General features: G+C 41.9%; 1 protein-coding gene across 1 annotated transcript in view; it reads right to left on the minus strand.

The window, feature by feature from the left end:
• The window catches only part of LOC306768874 (insulin receptor substrate 1-B), a 46,221-nt gene that overhangs the window by 23,663 nt on the left and 3,923 nt on the right, over positions 1-18,635 (minus strand). The window contains exons 2-3 of the mRNA XM_079257339.1: positions 12,763-13,064; positions 8,488-11,629 (exon numbers count right to left, since the gene is read on the minus strand). Coding sequence (XP_079113465.1) covers positions 8,488-11,629; positions 12,763-13,064 — 3,444 coding nt within the window. The remainder of the gene's footprint in view (positions 1-8,487; positions 11,630-12,762; positions 13,065-18,635) is intronic.

Genomic DNA, 18,635 nt, shown 5'->3' on the forward strand with positions numbered 1-18,635 from the left:
TGTGTGTGTGTGTGTATGGACTAAAAACTGGTATGTGGTGGGAGATGAGTGACGCAGGCTTGTCAAGGTCTTGGGAAGAAGAGTAACTGAAAACACAGACAGGCAGGTGATGGTACTTTGGGTGAGAAGAAGTAAAAAAAAAACAACAACACAAGAATTGACATGCGTGTGTTGTCGTCACTGCTTATCACCAAGGCAACCAGAACACATTTCTCTCCATCCAAACTGTTTCTATTGTCCAACATTTTCTTCTATCTTCTACCATTTTATTAAAACACATTAATTGAACTTTTTATTCTTTTAGCTGCTCCATGTCAAAACTTGGTTTCCACTTCCACATCCATCTCACTGTCTTCTTTCAACAAAACCAACAACAACAAAAGGAAAATAAAAACATAAAATTCTGCACACTTGGCAGCTTTCTTCAGCTTCAGTGTTTAAGTGTCAACAGCACTTGATAAAAAAGCTGTTTGATGTCTGTTAAAATTAGGCAAATATTAATAGCTAAAGGCAAATATGTAGGAGTGATGGTAAATATTATCTCTGCTGTCTGCAAACAGAAAATTTTCCATCTAAGAATAAGTGCGGCGACATCTACAGTGCAGTTCAACTCATCAGCAGTATGAGTCAGATTAGTTTGAGAGGAGGTGTATGAAGGTTGAACAAATGCGTAGACTCTGCATGGGAACCTGAAAAAACACAATGTTCAACACACACAGCCCAGATTGAGACCCTTTTCATTCTGTAGAGCCAAACCTCCCATTTCCTCCAATGCCACACACTCAGTGGAAGATTCTTCTTTGGCAACACATTAACACTGATGTTGGCTTTGGTAAAATGTCTATGATTCATTAGTTTAATGCACTTTTTAAATTCAATACACATTACTACACATTATTACTGCAAAGCTTAATTTAACTTTGGATAGTATCTGGTACTGCACTGCGATGGACTGTCAAGCTGTCCAGGGTGTACCCTGCCTTTCGCCCAAAGACTGCTGGGATAGGCTCCAGCTTTCCTGCTACCCTTAATCGGACTAAGCGGTTAGGATAATGATGAATGAATGAGTATTTCGTACTTTTAAAGGTACAGTGTGTAATGTATTTGGCTTATTACTTGCAAAAATCACGTATTGCTATCATAATTATGGATTTTATCGAAGTCTCACAATCGCATTCAAATGAAAGCATTTTTGTAGTTTAGAATAAGTTATTTGAGAAGGCTGCCATGTTTCAATGCCATCTTTGAATGGGGTATCTCAAAGGGGACACACTTGTTAGCCTTATGCGTTTTAGTGTGTTTCATAATTTGTTTCAGGTATTTTTATTTCAAGACTAGTGGGGTTTATGCCCTTCCTCTAGTCACACGATGTCATATAACATTAGCTACAAGCAATAGATTGCTACCAAATACATGGAGGTAATGCTTGTAATTTATCGACATCTAGAACGAAGCAGAATTATGTATCGTTCTGTACCTCATCACTTGACGGGACACACCAATCTAATTTGTGCAAGATGTTGCTGTATTCACCTTTGCGCCTCTCCGCAGCTTAGGAATGGGTAATATCGCGCTTAAAGGGCGAGGCGCTAGAGAGCACTACTTGGTTGTTTGTATTCAATGAGTGCACCACTAAATGGGAGTAATTCTCACACACTGGGCACTAAATGGAAATTTACCACTGGGAATCATTGAAGGATCAAAGAGAACCACCACATGCAGAACATAAAGCCACAATATTAAAAACATGTCAAAGTAGAATACCAAGATCTGTGATCATAATGATAATGACCAGTCTCTGTCCAACCTACGTTAACTGTTAAAAGTTCAAGCCACTTTTATTTTGCTTCTTTTACTCTGCCTGATTTTATGTTATTTTTAAGGTAAAATGCTTGTAGAATCTCAATCCTTCAAAGCACAGTTGACATACAGGCTGTTTCAGGACAGCCTCAGTTGTAGGTTTAGGAAGCTGAGATGGTGTAAATTGACTGTATTAGTAGATATAGCACCATAAAGGCCACTCAAAAGTATCACTGAATTTATTACCAACAGTACTTCGTAGAAACAACACACAGTTAAACAGTGACCAAGTCTTTTCTTATCTGAAAACCACTATCTCATTTTTTTCTATTTAAAACAGTTTTTTTATTTGGTTGTTTTTTTCCCACAAAATGAACTCCAATTTCGCTTGTTTTTGGCACCACTGTACAGTAGAAACAAGGTCCTCGTATTATTCCAGCCTTACATGACCATTACTTTAGTACTTTTCAGACAAACAAGTTCTTTGTCAATTGTTGACCTTTGCCTTCTCTTGATTTGACATTAGTCAATTTAAACTACTTAATTAGTCAAATGTTTGATAGGAAGTGGCTGAAATGAAGCATTATCGTTTGTTAGCTGAGAATTTAAGATACCAATCACAATAAAAATTTAAAATGACTCCAGTCATAAGTTCAAACAACCACTGGATGCCAAAAAACTCACGGATGTTTGACAGTTGCAGGACTGTTGTTAGCCTGAACTCAACAGAAAAATCATAGTGTGCACAAACTATAACAGGGGTGTCCAAAGTCGGTCCTCGATGGTAAATGTCCTACAAGTTTTCGATGTATTTTTTTTCCCAACACACCTGGGTCACATTAATTGGATCCAACAGCCAATGAAGTTCTGCACAGTGACTCATTCATTTGAGTCAGGTGTGTTGCAGCAGTGATACATGGAAAATCAGCAGGAACAGAGCTGGACGCCCCTGAACTATAATTAGCGAAGGTTAGTTGGATTTATTGCATGCGCCAAATTACCCAACATGAAACGTGTCCATACGATAAGAATCAAAATTTAGATGGAGCAAGCTCCGTCTATCAACAAAACTAATCCATCTCTGCAGCACCTGTTGCTCAGTCTTGTTATAAAGTTAGAACATTATTTCCTCATGGCACTAGATGGGACTACAAAGAGATTTGAGATACCACTGCTGCATGTGACTGCTTCCAGCTGCCCGGTACTCGCAGAGTGATTTGTATTGTTGAACTCAGACTGCTGACTGTTGCTGGCCTACGCCGCGTCGCACTGATCTCTGCTGTGAGCGGTGTTGCATGTGGCAGCTTGATCGTCCGTCACAAAGCCTTATTTGTGTATTTTTCAGTAATCAACCCGGATTATTTCTGTTGCCTAATTGGATGGAGGCAAAGGGTTGAAATGAGACGATGTTGCAGCTGCAGCTTCTGGGGAGGCAGATGATCTCTGCTCAGTCTGTTTTCGAAGCCTTTGAGCCCTCAAACATATACATATGTGGTGGGACAGATACCTACACACACAACCTTCAACACAACCGAAAAACCCAAACACAACAGAGTTGTTGCTACGTGCGGTGTGAGTACGTCACCTTCCCGAACAGACCACCCAAACAAAGCAAACTGGACTTCAGAGAAGGACACATCCTTGACTTTTAACAAAAACAAACTGCCCTCCTCAAAAGAGCTACAGTGGCTGTGCTTAGCTATATCGTCCAAAGACATCTAAAAGAAAAAAAAACGAGAGGAATAATATAAGATAAACACAAAAATATGGCTTTTGTTTAGTTAAACTGAAGAGGAAATGGATTCAGGCCTCGCAGCTGTCCTCTTGTAACCACACAGCTTGTTCTCCATCTCTCTGTGTGGGCAAATCAGTTGTGCAATGCTATAATTAAACTAATGAAGGAAAGTTGAGTTTGAGCTCATTTTAGCCATTTTGCTCTTATGTCTATCTTTTATGGATTATAGATTATCTCAAAAAAGAATACACAAAATAAATAAGCTCAAATATAACTGAAAATAGGGTGTTAAAAGGCATCTAAACAGCTCAAATGCACCATTTAATTGCTAAGAGGCAAAAGGATTTAAAGTCAAGCTTTGGATTTAGCCTCCACATGTCTCACTCTGCTGTTTCTGCTGCACATCTGTGTGCGCTGACGCTCTGCATTAATATGAGCAGAGTGGTGAGTCACTGCGTTGGGACACTGAGTCTGCAGAGGAAGGCTGGAGCGCATTCTGCCTCCAGCATGCAGCAAAACATCTCAGCAGATAAACAAGTAAGTGCACACTTGCATATTTAACCACTCTACCCTGAGCCTAACCCTCTTTGGGGGTCATGTCCCATCCACGTGGTTGGTTTTACATAACGCTACTAGTGCCGTCAGTCCAAACTAGTGTTGGCTTGGATTACACACTCGGCAAGGCGAGCCTGTCGCACACAGGGAGACAGTGTTGTGTGAAGAGGAATGAATGCAATGAATGTGTTGTTTGTAACAGCTTTGCTCCACAGCCGATTATCATAATTGCTTTGAGTGGCTACAGTTTGATTTACTAACTAAATAATACAATAGTTAAGGTTGATGTAAGAAAATCACAGCTTTAATGATTTATGCTTTAATTTATTAGCCTAAACAACATTGTAAGAAACCTGACGTATCTCATAGAGCTGTTCTCCCAAGTAATCTATATCTAAAATTAAACCAGTAAAACTGGACGCATCACATTGTTTGTGGTCAGTTTGTAGTTTAGTCCAGTGTTTTTCAACCTTTTGTGAGCCAAGGCACACCTTTTTTTCTTTTTTCTTTTTTTAAAAAAAATACCATATTATCATTATAAAGCCATCTAGTCAAAGTGAATAGAAAGAAGATAAAGACAAGAAAAGGGAATTTTATTATCTTTCACCTGGGCCTCTCTGGATGAACACTTTGCTGCTTTTTAGACCAATCAGATGAAATTTGATCATTTCTCAGGGCACACTTGATAATCTTTCACGGCACACTAGTGTGCCATGGCACAGTGGTTGTAAAACACTGGTTTAATCAAAAACAAAGAATCCGCTTGATGTTCCTTCAGTTTGCCTGATTACATTTTTACATTCATTGTAATGTTATAAGTCAAATATTCTTTGTTTGTTTAATATTAATAAATAAACCAAACACAACAGTATGATTCACCCTGAGCTCCTCTGAAAACACAGTTAGAGAAATCAGGGGAAAAAAAGAGGAAAAATAAATCTGTGGAGATCTGATCACCTGAGAATTGAGGACTGGGGTTGTTAGGGTGGTGACAACAGCCTTCACAGTGGCCAAACCAGGAAGTGCATATCAGGTTAATTTTCTGATGAGCTGTTTTATTTCTTTATTGTTAAAAAGTCTAATGTGACATTAAAGGAAAAACAAATGAGGCAAACCGATGGTGATGGGGTTAAAACACCAACAAAGTCATAATTTTAACATATAAACTAAAAATGAAAATACTGAAAAATAGAAGGAAATAAAAATAACCAAAAATAAACAATTTTAAAGGATTCCAGCATTCACATAAAAAATGGTTTAATTTGTGAAGTTACTTATTTATGGTTGATTAGACCGAGCTAACTTTAAAAAAAAAAAACAAAAAACGTCTTACAAACCCAAAACATAAGACAATTAAGACATCCATATCTCCCAGAAATGATCTATAACTCCAGTGAACTAATCACATCTTTCATTTTCAATTAAGGAACCCCCCAAAATATCAGCATGGTAATTAAAACTGATGAGAAATCCTTTTGAAAAATTAAAAAACCCTACAAATACAAGAAGTCTAGACATGACGAGTCAGCATACTGGTTTCACTGATGCAGTTAGTCAGTTATGCATGAATTTCACCCAATTAGGTAACAGGAAACATATCCATCCACCTCACCTCTGTGATCAGTTAACAATATTTATGTGTTCTAATCTTCAGTGCAGAATAAGAGACATATTTTCTCTAAAGTATGATGTAGTACAAGGCCAGCACAGATTAAGTTTGCATGGGATCTTTCTGAAAGAAATATTGTCTTTGTAAGGGGGGAAATTCTGTGTCCCACTGTCAGGTTATCTTGGCATAAATATCACCTCCAGATGGTAAAGACATACAGTGTTTAGCTGGTTTGGGGCAGATGATAAAATTCACTTTTGTTGGAGGAGCTTTTCAGAGCGATGTCCACTTTAGTTTAAATCAGAATTGTGTCCTAAAAGTCCCCTTCAGCAAAGTGTTTTACTGCTTTCTCCTGGAGGTGACAACACACCACACATCAACTATGTAACATGCAGGAAAGTTAAAACCACAAAAATGCTCAGACTTCACATTTGTTACCCCTTAACTTCAGTCAATGTTACTGGAGGTAAAACAGCTAACTGTGAAAAGCTTACTTTTCCTCATTATCTAAACCATGAGACATTTTTTTGCGTGTTGCACATTACATAACAGCTGTCCAATAGAAATTCTTCCTGGCAAACGTCCAACTACTGATGTTCAATTTTAGCCTTTTCCCCCCTCTTCTCAAAAGAGCACACCCCTGGGACATAAGCAGACAGGGGGGAAAAAATCCCTATAATTACAGCAGATCATAAAAAAAACCCACACAGACATCATAGTTGTTTGTAACCTGTATTTATGTGTTATAGCAGAAAGACTGGTTGTTATGGACCATCATGCCATGTTCGCTTTTCTTTTTTTTTCTCCTTTCTCTGATGGCTGCAGTAAGAGTAACAACTCCACTTGAGAGTGCACTTCCGAAGGATGAATTGCAATGTGGTGTGGAAGGAGAGGACAACAAGCATAAAAAACAAGAAGTTTTCATGAAAAAAGTGGAACAATGGAGTGAATAGTTATGTGTAAGGAGGGAAAGGAATTCCAAAAATCTATTTGCACAGATGTCAAACAAGGACATGAATAAACTGTCCAAAAAGTAGGATGAAATATTACATTTAAAAATGGTAACGAATGGGGGGAAAAGTAAAAATTTTAAAAATGCAAATTAGTCTGCAGAGGAGAGATGTGTTTTGAGAGTCCGGTAGTCTTGAGGTTTGGACCAACTGAGGCCTTCCAGCCCAACGCCACAAACACACTCAAACAAAAGGATCATTTATTGGAGGAGGAAAGAGGGGGAGGCAGAACGGAGGGATGAAAGGACGGGGGAACACTGTACAGAGGCATTTGAGAGTTGTGTGAGTGAAACACTGGCCACATCTCAACATTCACAGCCAATGTGCAACATTCTCCCCCATGCTGCCCCGCTGACGTTCTCAGCAGCTAGAGCCCATATGGTCCCCTGTGGTAGCCTTCTAGCATTTCTATTTAAAAGACTTCCTACTTCCACCAGTATGCCTGTCATTTCCCAATAAAATCCACCACAGCAAAGTGTAGAAGCAGGCTGAAGGTTTGTTTCCATCTGTGGGATCTCTGACAACCAACCACTGAGCTCGCTCGCCACAAGATCCCCGGATGAATTTTTGCTAATGCTTTAAATTCTTCATTAAATCCAACTGTTGAGCCGAGCTATGAAATGTTTACCACAACAACCCCAAGAGGTTTAACTTTAATACAACCTACAGTATAAATCACATGGAAATAAGGAGATCTACGTAAACATCATCGCCTAGCAGGATGCATTCATCACAAGAGCCCCGCTGTGGAAGGTTATTCAGTCTTATACTAATGCATACAAATGCACATCTCCATTTAAATGCTGTTTTATCTGCTTAAACTTCAGGCATCTGTTTCACAAAGGCCCAATTTAGTGCAGACAGTGGTTAAAACCAAATGTTTTTCTATGAGGAAATGTCTCCCTGTGAGTTAGCAGAGGCATTGTTTGGCTGCTGTAGCTCCCCCATGGCTAAGAAATTGCTCCACACAAATTGAAATTGCTCCCCCTCATAAAACTTTTATTCTTCTGCACAGTGATAAAATAATACAATCTAAAATAATAATAAAAATAAAACAGAAAAAAAAAACTGCCCATTGCTGTCTTCTCTGGTTATAATAGAGGGTTTCACCAAACAGACAGGTCAACGCGTTTTTGAACTTGAAGAACGCTTCAATGACAAGTTTGAATGGGCTCCTTTGCTACCAGTTGTGTTGCAATGAAATGCGTGTGACAGCTCTCCTGTTTGAAAAACAATAGCTCAACCAGAGCAGAATGATTCTGATGCTTATCATACATGAGGAACAAACGGCCATCTAATGTGCACCCAAACACCGAAATGAGAAACTGAACTGAGCCGTGGGATAGCACAACAACTGAAACCATTTCCAGAAAAGTGACATTCATCAATGAAAACATCTGGCCTTTAACACCTTACTTAATCAAATCATGTAAAAAAAAGTGACTGTATACCAAGGCTCAGACAACAAATCCATTCATAAATGAATGGAGGAGCCGATCCATATCTCATAATGTAGATTATGTAGACAGTCAAACAAATCAGACAACTAACCATATTTTTGACTGGCGCCAGTTAAACTTTGATTACAAGCACAGATGAAAAGAGATGCTTTGCTCCATTGGGTTATCTTAAAAGCATATTCTTTTCACTATGAACATGAGACAAAACCCATTAGCTACAGAGGGAAAAAGGGAGATAGCAAGAGTAAAAAGTAGTAATAAAAAAGAGAAATAATGTGTAACTGAAGACTTGACAGAAATAAAAGTGGAAACTTGTACCTGTTCCCTCCTTGTTTCCATTTTGATGTGTCCGCAGCTCCTCTGATTTGTAGAAGTCGATGCTGGCGTACGTATTGAGGTTAGAGTTGTTGCTGCTGCCAACAGCCGGACCCACTACAGTGACACCAGAGCCTGCAGCGACCACAGAGAAGAGCCGAGACGGGGCCTGGGTTCCTGAGGGCCCATCCAGGCCTGTGTGGGGACTCTCTTTGTTGACTAAGTCCAAGTCTATGTAGTTAAGACCTTGCTCTGTAGAAGTATTTTGATTGTTTGTGGGGGGATCAGTCACAGCACCATTACCCCACAGCATGCTTTCAAAGCCCAGGCGGCGAACAACAGCCTGGGTGTGTTCTGGAAAGAGGGAGGCAGTTGAAGATGAAGTAGAGGTAGCGGTGGGGAGAGAAGGCGAGGCAAGAAAGGTTTCTGAGCAGTGCCGCCTGCGTCCTTGGGGGTCGGCACGGATAACTTTAGCCCCCTGGTCTGGGTTAAGTGCTGATTTACCTAACTGGAAGTCTAGACCCCGAGACAGCACTGAAACAGAAGAATCAGTTCTGGTAGGAGATGGGACATTGGGCAAGATGCTGGGTGATGACCTAGGGACAGTGTTGTTATTCAAGCTGAAGGCCATCTCTGTGTAGTCCCCACAGGATATAGGGGACTCAGCAGCTGATGGAACATTTTCCCTGCTTTTCCGAAGAGGGGCCTCAGCAACTTCTACAGCCTCTTCACAAGGACTAGTAGTACTTTCCTGACAGGTTTTAGGGATATGAGGAAGAGCCGGAGGTGTGGGAGGGGTGTGAAAAGCAGGGAAAACTGACGAAGTAAGGGACAGAGGTGAAGGAGATGGGGAAGGCCCCAGGTCCATGTTGACATACTCAGAAGCAGACGGGGGAGTGATCGGGGCTGAGGGACTACGAGAGAGTGGGATAAAGTTTCCTACACAAGAAGTTGGTCTGTTCTGAGGATGATGGTTACTTGAGCCTTGAGGCAGTGAAGAGCCATGCCTTACACCCCTGCCACGCCCTGCTCCAACCCCTGCATTAATGCACTTCCCTCCTTTAAATTCAATGCTTACGTACTCCCCTGGGCTCTTAGGTTCTGGGAGTAGAGGGTTTTCACGGACCCTAGGAAGGGTGTTTGCCTTGGATACATCAACAAAGAGGCTTACTGGTCTACTTCTAGTATGGCTACTCTGCTTTGAAAACCCACCAGAGCCTCGTCTATGAGCTACCTTGGCCCCATCTTTGGACTGAGAACTGCTTGTTATGCTACTCAAAGCCTGGGAAGTTCGGTCATCACTCTCCCCAAGGCTTTCACTGCTGGCTGAGCTGGAGGAGTATGAGGACGAGGAGGGTGACAGATGCCGTCCAGCTACTGAACTGCCTACTGCTGGTTGCTCCTGACGCCCAACAATAGTTTTACCACCACCCATTCCCCTACTGCAAGTCCCATTGGGCCTTCTCCCACGTCCAGGCCCATCATCAAAGTGTCCAGCAGAAGGGTTATGTTTGTATGACCGGGGAAGAGAATAGTACGAATAAACCATTTTAGGGGCTTGTTGCAAATTGGTTTCCAAATGACAGGTGTGGTCAGGTGGTGGAGGGCTGCCATTTACAGAGCGTGCACTAATTGGAGACATGTTCATATAGTCACTGCCAGCCCTGCTGTCTGCACTGCCACTGCCTACCCAAGCACCTCCAGAGAGACTGCCACGCTGGTCCGGGGAGCAGCTGCTATTAGGGGACATGATCATATACCCATCTGAGGTTGGCAGAGGACAGATCTGCTGTGGAGGAGACACACTGTTGTTAGGGGTCATGGCCATGTAGTCATCAGAAGGTTTGGATTCTGAATCTGGGACAGAGACAGCTATTGATTGGGATATGGATACTGGGGGCTGTGTGACTCCAGGCAGCATAGACATATACCCACTGTCTATGCCTAAATCTATGCCACCACCTGCTCCTCCAGCCCCTTCTGGTTTAAACTCCCCTGCCACATCTAAGTACCCTCCTCCCGCCAAACTAGAACTTATATTAGACTCCCTCTGTGTGGAAGAACAGGCTGAAGTGAAGGATTCTCGGCTGGTGCTCCTTGACATGACTGCATAATCAGCTGAATCTTCATCTGCAGCTTCGTCAGCTTTGCACTGATGTGGGGCTAGTCTTTCTAGGGCCATGGGGGGTAAGGAGGCCCGCTTGCTCAACAGCCTACGTTCAGCTTCACATTCACGGCTGGAGGAGCGGCGCAGCACTCTTCTGGATTGGGGCTGGGAGCCACAGGCCAGTGTTCCTGATGCCGGCTGGGAGCTAGACACCAAGGGCCCTAGATTACTGTTGCCAGTGCCACTGTTGCCACCACCCCGATGACCCATAAGAATATAGTTGGCTCCATCCTCACCAAGGGACTGGCTATCAATGCTACCAACAGAGCTTCCAGGGAGGTTTGGAGATTGGAGAAGTCCGTGATCCCCGGGACTGGATCCATACTCATCTGACGAGCCATAGTCACTAGGTGAGCCTGAGATAGAGGCATGATGAGAGGGGATACGGCTATAGGTACCAGATCCTGAAACAGGACCAGCTGATGTCATGCCCCCAAACTCAGAACTGTGCCCAGAGCTTGATGACAGACTTGGGCCTGGGGATGGTGCTGGGGTGGAGATGGAGCGCATCAACCCAAAAGGGGTTTTGGCAGATGTGGTCGGGACTGAGCGAGCTGACTTTGACCTGAGGATTGGGGTGGTGGAACAGGAACCATTGGTGGAAGGACTGGAGTTCACACCATGGAGTGGAGTGGATCCTGCTAACCCCTCCTCACCTTTCCCTCCATCACTGGCAGTGCGAGACCTTGGGAAGCTGTGCCGAGGGGTAGGGGAAGCATTAGCACTGTTGACTGGTGCTCCACTGTTAGCTCCTCCAGGAGGTTCAGTTCGGGGCCGGCGGATAAAGCCAACCTGACTGGGAGGAGGGTTGGGGTGATGGCGACGTGAGGGAACGCTGATGGGGTTAGAAGCAGTAGCACCTCCTCCAGGACCAGAGTTTGATTGAGACTTGCTGCGTTGGCGGAACTCCTCGCTTAGTGCCTTCATGGCCTCCAGTAAGGTTTCATGCATGTTCTGGGCCACCACTGAGTCATCCACCTAGGACATCACACCATGACAATCACAAACAGTGAAATCATCATTTTAGTAGATTCATTCGGGATTTTTTTTTTTTCTCTTCATCTCACATATTCTTAAATATTCAACCACTGGCAATTTAAAATAAGTTTCTTTAAACTTTGAAATGTCAGATTATCTTTCCCCATTTTCTACTATTATGAACTCTACACTGGATTTATGCCTGGGGTATCCAAAGTCCTGCAGGTTTTGGATGTTTCTCACTGAAATACGCCTGAATAGGATCAATGGGTTAACATGCTTGAAAACTTGAAAACAAGCTGTGAAGGGGAGACATTTGATCTTAATCTAAAACCTACAAAATTGTGGCCCTTGAAGACTGGAGCTGCACACCCCTGATTTAAGCCCTGTCAACATAAGATGAACTTTTGTTCTGTGGCTGCACCTTTTATCCAGATGAAAACAGTGTAATAGTCAGGAAACTAAGATTTTTTTATGATGCCTTGCTACAGAAACCCTCTTGCCATGAGGGTTTTGGTTTCAAATGAAGATGTTTCATGCCCATTAATGCCGCAAACTAAAATAATGAGGGTGTATGTATGATTTTCTTTACTTCTGGTTAGCTCTACTTGAGCAAAAATGTGTATACAAATAAATTTGGCAGTGCACACCCAAACAGAACTCATGAAACTAAATTAGTAAGACTTCAAGTTAGTATATTCCTGAGCCAGCTTTGTGCTGTGGTATGTTAATCAGAGCCTTCACTACTTCCGTCTACTCAAACAAATCAGATTTTCCTCCCTGCTTGTGTGACTGCACTCCAGCCATGTACTTTGGATGAACTATTAAGGTGAATTAGAAATAACAGAAAAAGCAAGGTAGCATTTTCCATGTATATACTTGGATTTATTTTCATGAATTTGTTCACTTTAAAAAAAAAAAAAACAGACGGAAATATATTTAAAAGTATATCAGGGAAAGTAGGGTGTTATCTAAATGAATTGCAAAATCTAAAAAACCCCACAAAAATACACAAGTGTATGCACCAAACATTGCAGTTTCTTTTGTGTTCACAAGTGTTTTTGTAGATTTCTGTGAGAATTGAGAGTGAAAAAAACTTTCAACATTCATTGGATTGCAAATTACAGACTTACCTGCATCCAGAACTCGCCTGGGCCTGTCACGGCAGAGCGCCCCACCTCAACGAAGAAGAAGTTTTCTGAATGGCCACAGCGTCTCACATTCATCAGTTGCAGCACCACAGCAGCAGCATCAGAGTTTAACTTCACAAAGTTGACTGTTTTGTCAGTCAGGCAAAGCCGATAGATGCCAACCAAGTTCTTGGCCTGACCCAGGCCTTTGGGCCACACCTTCACTTGCCACACCTCTTTGAATGCAGGTCCAGGAGTAGGTGCTCCATAGTCCCCTGCTGCTCCACTGTCATTGGGGTTTTTACCTTCAGGGGCAGAACAGACATGAGAGATAAAAGATGAGAATATGTTTAAATAGTAAAGAAGAAAGCACGACTGGGCAACATCAACTATATGACCTTCAAGCACCTGTGAAGACAGGGCCTATTAGGTGAAGCCACCACTATTTACCTATTACTGGAAGACAAGGTACCTTTATTATGTAAAGTGTGCTGATGTTGGGCTTTTCATTGATTTTAAACTAGATCTGATTTCAAACCAAGCATGCACCAGCTTGAAAAACCGCCTCACTGTACCTGCAGGCTTCATATCTGAGGTCTCATTCGTCAACCCCAGAGACATCTAGAGTCCAGGTACTCTCACACATGCAAAACCGTGTGGAAAAATAGATATTGTTGACAAGTGAAGTGTTGCACAAGAACGATGATCATGAAGAAAAAAAGCAACAGTTGCAGAAAACCGACTTGGAAAATCCCTCACAAGTAAATGTTTGCTGCACTGCTTTAGTAAATAAAGCAAAATGTTGGACGAAAAAAAAATCACAAGGCAAAAAAGCTTGAAATGACCTTGTAAAGTAAGATGTTAAGTTTTTCAGCTCAGTCTATGCATCCCTCGTGTTAAGAGGGAGGTATTCAGACTGTAGTGAATAACTGAGACTATGACACATTGGAGAGAAAGGTCTTCATACCTATGCCAAACAAAAGGCGTGGGATTTTTTTTAACCTCTTCAGGCTCTTCAGATAGTACCTTTAGTCAGTCACACTTCGTAAGTAATTCTCCTCAGCTTGTGACGCTGCCTCTTAAAATTTTACATCACAGATTTACCTTTAAGCTCGATTACTTTGTCTCCACAAAAGACCTCATATCTGTTTACTAAAAAGGATTGTACAAAAAAAAATTGTGACTCATGTTATGGGTGGACTCATTTTCTTCTTTAAGGAAAAACCCTAAAATGTTCTTCAAACATGACCTGTATCCTCCTGTGTACCATTTTTCTTTTGTTTTCTATCATATTGCCAGGATAGATGTGTCTGAGCATGATTTCTATCTACAGTCTGGGTTAATCACTGCCAATACTGAAGAAACAAGCCTCCACTGAAAGGCTCACCTGCTTCCTACATGGGAACAGGATATTCTTTATGTTTTTGTTGAACTTGAGCACCTGTCTTATTAACCTAAGCACATCTGGCATGCTGACACATTAATGGTAGAAGAGTGTTTTGTTTCTTTTTTTTTTTTTTTATGACAGACAAGTCATTTTTTTCAATAACTCTGTGCAGCATTTCACTTAAAAGCACTACAAAAGATCCTGCCCAAAGCATTGCAAATAAATGCTTCTATGTCTGCGTGTTTGTTATGCAGTTTCCATGTTTCTGCTGCAAGTCCTACAATCACAACCACATGTAGATGGGAAGCTTCAGCATGTGCAGTAGACGTTTCCATACTAACTGAGTGTCCTTTGGGTCAGAAATTCCCCTAAATCACCCCCTCTCCTCAAAACACACACACACACACACACACACACACACACACACACACACACACACACACACACACAAACATGCGACTGCAAAAACATGGCCCGTCTCACTGCCTCTCCTTTCAGTATGCTTTTCCCAAAAATGGGAAAACTGTTAAGAAGTTGAAATAGACCTAGAATAGATGTTTTGCTAAAAGCCAGCAGAGCTGCGGCTTTATGGCTAAGTGTGGAGGCAATCCCCCCCTATATTAGATGACTCACTCAAGGCCATGCGTTACTGTTTCATGTGCTGCTTTTCCCTTCATGTAAGAAGCCACGTTTGCTTCCTCAATTTAGATTTATAACAGGAAGAGGCAGTTTGGGGACTTTTCATTGGGGACCAAGGGAATGAAGGACTATAAGCGATAGCAAAGAACCATTAAGGAGGAGGAGGGGATGCCCTTCTATAAATAAAAGTTGATTTAAATTATTTTTTTTCTTTTTGGCAGCTGCTTCTTGAGATTTTAGGTTAGCATGATGTATGTTTTCCAGGAACCAATTTAATGTGTGTTGAATACAATATAATAATATGATAATACTAAGAGCGTGCTGTTTGTTCTGAGAGCAGTGCCGCCCTAAACCTCAGCGCTTCCACACAAACGCCCTTGATCTCAGGGCCACTCTGTCTCCACTCACTTATCAATAAAGGTTTTCAGCGCTTTTGAGAGTCAAGTTTTTTTGGTTTTTTTTGCTGGAATCTTGAAAGAGGTGCAGATTGAAATACCACTACAGAACATCATTGTTACATAAGATTGAGCTGCTCCAACACAGAGCAAGATGAATAATAGATTTCCCCCCTTCCCTTTGGGACATTTTTTTTACAGTTCTGTAGCTGAAGCACTGAAGATGACAGTTGAGAAAGTTGTCATACATATTTTGCTTTGAGGTCATGTGCCGGTCAGGTTCCATGCAGCACCCGTATGCACACAGAAAGGCCCTCAGCAAAAGATCAATGCAAAGGCTGACACTGGATGAAAACTGAACACACCTGCAGCTGAAGTGAACCTTGCTGGTGGAATAAGGGTGAATAAATAAGCACCTAACTTTGATGCAAACTTGAGGGAGCATGTATTTCAGGGTTTATAAGACAAGTTTTTGCACAAAATTTGCCTTTTTTTAATAATCTTGTAGCATTTACACAAAATTTCATGCATCCAGGTGCAAACTGTATTTTTTCTTTTTGTTGGGGGGGTTTAAACTGAGGTCAGTTACTTTAAAATGGTAAATTAGGGCATTAGCTCTGGCAGCAAATGTACTTTTGTAGATGTCTTTGTGCTTTAAGGGTAATGGGTGTGAGTGTTAGGGGGATACAGAGGTGCCCTGAGGCAGCCAGATGCCTGCTGAGATACTAACAGCCCCTCTCTGAGCGTCAGGCTAATTATTGTTATGGTTATCACGCAAATCATGAGGAAATGGGTCTCATTATGCCACTGGGCAAAAATCTGGTAGGTTTAAAGCTGAGATGTAAAAATATCAGATCTATTTTTAAGCTGCCTCTATTACCGCCACCTTTAAGTTTTAATCAAGCAAATTTAAGTGATGCGTTTGCCTGAGAAAAGTGAATTTGCTGGACTGCAAAAGGTAGATTTATAGGCGGACTTCTTAGTTAGCTAATGCAGCCTGTAAATCTGGCAAAAGTACTCTGGCAATGAACCGACTGGCTCACACTCTGCTCAGTTTAATGTTTCTGACCTCACTGCCCTAACATGCGGTACCACAACACTGTCCCCACTCTTCACCCGCCCCCGTCTCAGCTACTGTGTCCCCAATAACCCACCCCACTCCTCAGCAAAGATACATATTTAACACACACACATGCACACACAGCTCCTCCATTTCCTCAGTCTTCATCCATTTCTAGCATCTGTAATCCTCCCCCGATCCAGGCCCACACTCAGAGACGCAATGCTTCCTCAGCACCGGAATCCGCTTCAGGTCCGCTTCACATCTGGTTTACGTTCATTTAGAAGTGCACGTTCAAAGGCACAAGCGCATGAAATCATCGGTGACGCAAGGACACGCAAGAAAGCTGAGTTCAAGGCTCAAAACCAGATGCCCCCACCAAACTTGCAGCCATCTTGGATAAGTTATGGTTAGCGTGGAGAAGAATTATGAAAGTTCTCTCAGGAGTGAAATGTGAAAAACAAAGCTTTGCTTCTGCAGTCCAACTACTCAAACGAATGTGAACATAATAACATGTTTTCATGAGTTTCTTGTTCAAATATTCCTAAGAGGATAAACCGGGTCTTACTGAAGACTAACAGGGAAATACACACAATTATACAAAAAGTCCAAGACAGGCAGTTTTATAACTGAAGTGAAATGAAAAGCTGATAAACTGACCAGCCTCTACTCTGTTACAGCTGCACAAGCGCTAACAGGTTATAGAAAACTCACCTTTAGGTGCTTGCCAAAAAAAGGGCTCAACTAATGCTTTAGTTTGCTACTGAGAAATATTCCATACATGTAGCAATAAACTAAATAGCTATGACCCCAGAGTCTAGGTAAACCTGCCTATCAATCAGCTGATTGACAGTATTTACTGTACTTACTGCAAATATTACTCTGTTCCAGCCTAGAAGTTGTGTAAGAAATATACTGAAAAAATTATATCTGCTTTGGTATTTATTTTTCTTACGTTGTCATGCTCTGTTTACGCCGAGTGCTCTGATCGGAGATGAAATAATCTGATTTAATGAAATAAATAGTGTCGTTGAAGCACAAAACTGAATGATTCACAATTTATCTGCGAGATCCACCTTAATTCAAGTTTGGCAAATTTCTGTAAAACATTTGTGATTCAAACACACCAACCTTTGAATTTATTTATTTGTTTAATTCATTAAGTATTTAATTAAATAATGAATGTATTTATTTATCTTATTAGCCAGTTTCCATGAGGGTAGAAACATGGCATTCCCTTAGTTGTTTAAAGTCCCAGAGTTTGTAAACTTACTCATCTTTAAACAGTCATGCACCAGTGACAAGGCATAGACACCTTTTAGTGGTGACCCGTTTACAAATAAAGGCTGACAAAACTTTAGAAATGTTACTGCTGCATGTCTGTACATGATCTATACAACGACCTTATGTAACATCCCAGACGAACAGCAGCCAAAGAGGAATGTTTTCCACTCATTTCCATCCACTTATCTAATCCATTCCCTGTTTAGCTGATAAATGATAAACTCGAGAACTTCCTGACACCTCCCCTACAACATTTATAGGCTCGTATTAACTGACAGTAATCAATACAGCGCACTGTAAAAGGTTACAATGCATCTAAAGTCCCTGCAGCTCTATGGTACTCAACACGTTGGCACTAATTGACTAAATGGATTACGTCTCCCCCTGGCTTTTCTTTGACGTCGATCAAACCGAGCTGCATCAACGCTGAGCCGAAGCACTGCAGCAGCAGACGGAAAGCAGACGACGCCAAGCCCATCTCACGCGCGCCAGGGTCTGAGCTGGGTCGCGCTGAAGCCCAGGTGAGTGACCATACAGGGTGTTAATGTGGAAATCTCTTTTTGCAGAGGAAATACCGAGCAGCTGCACCGCTCTTCGGCCTGGACTGAGCTCCACTTCAGCTGAGAAAACAGCAGCACATGACAAGACTTTCAGCTTCCTGTAACAACAGCGCCCAACTCTGACTTTGTTAGCACACAGCCTCCACTGTGCCACCACCGGCTGACCCTTGAGACAATAATTACACCCTAATTAGGGAGATGAGCAGTGCTTAAGCGCGGCTTAACTTTTAATCGGCCAGTTCAGCGAGATCCAGATCTCCTGGGCCAGAGCACCCAAATAACACTCGAAGACAAAAACACTCCAGAGCCGCACACCGTCTGCACATCGTTCAGACTGGTTTCCTCAGTTCTTCACAGAAGTTTGACTTGATTCACATTTAATTCTGCTTATCTGGAGTTACTAAAGAAGCAAAAAAGTCCATGATGATAATCCACAAACCTAATCCAGAGCAGGTTTGTGGAGAGGTAAAAAGGGATCTGGGGATCAGCATGTATTTCCAGGTCATATTTGGAAACGGATGGTGTTCTTTTAGGATTTAAAGATTTTTTTT

Source organism: Telmatherina bonti, assembly GCF_933228915.1.
Source record: "Telmatherina bonti genome assembly, chromosome: 18".
Lineage (NCBI taxonomy): Eukaryota > Metazoa > Chordata > Actinopteri > Atheriniformes > Telmatherinidae > Telmatherina > Telmatherina bonti.